This window comes from Saprolegnia diclina (assembly GCF_000281045.1).
Source record: "Saprolegnia diclina VS20 unplaced genomic scaffold supercont1.50, whole genome shotgun sequence".
Taxonomy (NCBI): Eukaryota; Oomycota; class Saprolegniomycetes; order Saprolegniales; family Saprolegniaceae; genus Saprolegnia; species Saprolegnia diclina.
The window spans coordinates 405,211-407,669 of record NW_008246117.1 but is presented as its reverse complement, the minus strand read 5'-3'; the positions used below and the strand labels follow the sequence as shown (position 1 = coordinate 407,669).

The following is a 2,459-nucleotide window of genomic DNA, read 5'->3' as shown; positions in this document are numbered from 1 at the left end:
ATGGCGGCCCCACGCGTATGAATATAGCGTCGTGTTTTCAGCAAGCGCGCGTCGCCGCTGGGCGCTTGAAATTTGTTTTTGGCGTTCGTCCCAAACCGCTTGGGGCGCCACGGCACCCACGCGCCAAAGACCAGCGTCCACCCCAGATCGTAGATGCTAATCAAGTCTGCGTCGGGCTCGGCTGCGGCGATGGGACCTGCAGCGACGAGCACCTTCTTGCTTGCCTCGACAGGCACGACGCTTGCATACCCAAAGAGCACTTGGGTGCTCGGCTTGCAGAACGTGCGGTTGCCAATCTTGATGCCGTGGTGGGGCGCCAGCGGCATGCTCGTGACCCAATTCGGCACGGTTGTTGCGGTCAGAAACGCATTTTTGGTCGTCCACTCGGTGTTGACAATGCCAGAATGCCCCTCGAGAATGCGCTTGAGCTTGGAATATGCAATCGCCCCAAGTAGCGACAAGAGCACGGGCAGCCACATCATGGGAAGCAAGTGGGTCATCGCCGCCGGCGCGCCTTCGGGCGTATACGCCCCCGACGGCCAAAACGCGCCGCGCGCAAAGAACGCGAGCCCCCCGGGGGCGTTGTTGAAGCTCAAGTTGAGTGTAAACATCTCACCGCCAATCACGCTGGCGACGCTGATGATGCTCGCGTACAAAAAGAAGGGGGCCGAGAAGGTCGCGACGTGGTGGTGCAAGCAGTGAGGCGACGGAACGTACTGCAGTAGCGTCACCACAAGAAAGCCCGCAAAAGCCGCAAGAATGCTCAGCGAGACGGTGGCAATGACCCAGATTTTGAGTCCCGAGTCGGTGCCATAGTAGATGCGTGCCACATCAATGTACAGGATGGACGGCATCGAGTTGAGTGTGATAAAGAGCATGAGCAGCTTGCGACGTTCGAGACCCGAGAGCACGTCGTACGTCAAGACGGGCTTGTTGCGCAGGACGCCTTGCAGTCCCTCCATCGTCATGTACACGTCGCCCCAGAAGAGCAACATGCTTGCAATGGAGAATACGATTTGCATCGCAAGAAGCTCGTCTCCGTTGTCGACCGAATGCCCGACGATCCAGCCCGAGACCACTGGTATCTTGGAGTCACGGCCCGTGCTCCAGCCGAGATCCGTGTCCAAGTCGTCGAAGATCGCCACCATCACTGCTTGGTTGTGGGACGAGACTGCGTACCGGCGTCCGAGCGGGAACGACGGTATCTCCGTGTTGCGGCCAATTGGGTCGGGGGCCGTCGTGCCATTCAGCGCTACTTGCATTGTTTCGACCCCGGCGACAAGGCGGTGGGTCGAGCCATCGGTACTAGTGTAGACCTTGGTGGTAGTGGTGACTTTGTCGATGAACCCCGTGACGAGGTACACGCCTTCGGGGTGTGTCATGCGCAGCGCCGTCTCAACCATGAACAAGCCGGCAATGGTTTGGGACCCGTTTTGGGGGCAGCACGTGGGGAAGTCGTCGTACCCGATCAAGAGCTGCAGCGACGCCCACCCGATCTCTGGGGTGGCGCCCATAAAGCACGTCGACACCGAATACGTGGCACCCGCTGGGATTGCCAAGCGTGCAGCAACGTTGGCGCCAATGGCATTCCACGCAACGGCATTCGCGGTCGTGTTGACCTCAATGGCGCTGCACGAGTGCGGAACCCAGCCTGCGTGATTGAGCTTGCACGACGCGCCGTAGCTGTTCCAGTACGAGGCTTTGGCCTGGTCGTGGTACTGCACGTCTTCGCGGCGAAACGTGCCTTGCGCCACAACGACGGCGAGCGCTGCGAGCGACAGCGCGACGAGGACGGCGGCCACGAGGTTGGAGAGGATACGATACCAGATCTGAACGACGGGCGTGTGATTGCCGTGCCCATCGCCCCGCGCACTCTTGTCGGTCAAGACGTACTTGGAGAGCCCCGAGGAGAAGAAGGTGCGCAACCACATCGGTGCCGGCGCCTGTCGTGTCGACTGGTCCTATCTATACGCGCGTCTAACTATAGGCTGGTTGACTTCGCCCGAGTCGACCTGTTGGTTACGCATGTCAAGAGTATGAATTCGGAGCACTCTGGCGCAGGCTTCTCCGAGTCGTCCAACGCGAGCCATTGTTGCTGAAGCGGTCGTTCAAGTACTGAGCACGAGCCGTTGCTGGTCGATCCAAAAGCGAGGGGCGTTGACCGTCAAGAACCCTCTGGCTGTACAGACGTGACGGGCACATGTACTGGCACCGACGTCGTAACACGTTACCCTGGACATCGGTCGTGTGAGCTGTGAGCTCAAGAAAGATATACGCGTAGCTTTTAGTTGTCGGGACCGATTCCTTCGCATCACGGGTCGCATCTATTACTTCGGTGTGATGGACAGCACGAAAGTGCTTTCATAATCGCGTAGCAAACGCAGACAACGTCGCCGAGCTAAAAATGAAGCAGGCTGCGGCCTCATCTCTACCTCAACGTCGGATCTTCGTCCGCCTCA

The 2,459-nt window shown here is 59.2% G+C and overlaps 2 protein-coding genes across 2 annotated transcripts in view; one reads left to right on the top strand and one right to left on the bottom strand.

Moving 5' to 3' along the window:
• SDRG_12556 (hypothetical protein) overlaps positions 1–69 on the top strand; it is a gene marked incomplete at both ends in the record, with an annotated part of 2,372 nt that extends 2,303 nt beyond the window's left edge. Inside the window, one exon of the mRNA XM_008618629.1 lies at positions 28–69. Within this exon, the coding sequence (XP_008616851.1) occupies positions 28–69 (42 nt within the window). The remainder of the gene's footprint in view (positions 1–27) is intronic.
• A 91-nt stretch (positions 70–160) lies between these two features.
• Positions 161–1,931, bottom strand: SDRG_12555 (hypothetical protein; the record flags this gene model as incomplete). Its single annotated transcript, XM_008618628.1, has 2 exons — positions 161–196; positions 240–1,931. The coding sequence occupies 2 exons, from the start codon at positions 1,929–1,931 to the stop codon at positions 161–163; spliced, it is 1,728 nt and encodes a 575-aa protein (XP_008616850.1).
• Between the last annotated feature and the right edge of the window lie 528 nt (positions 1,932–2,459).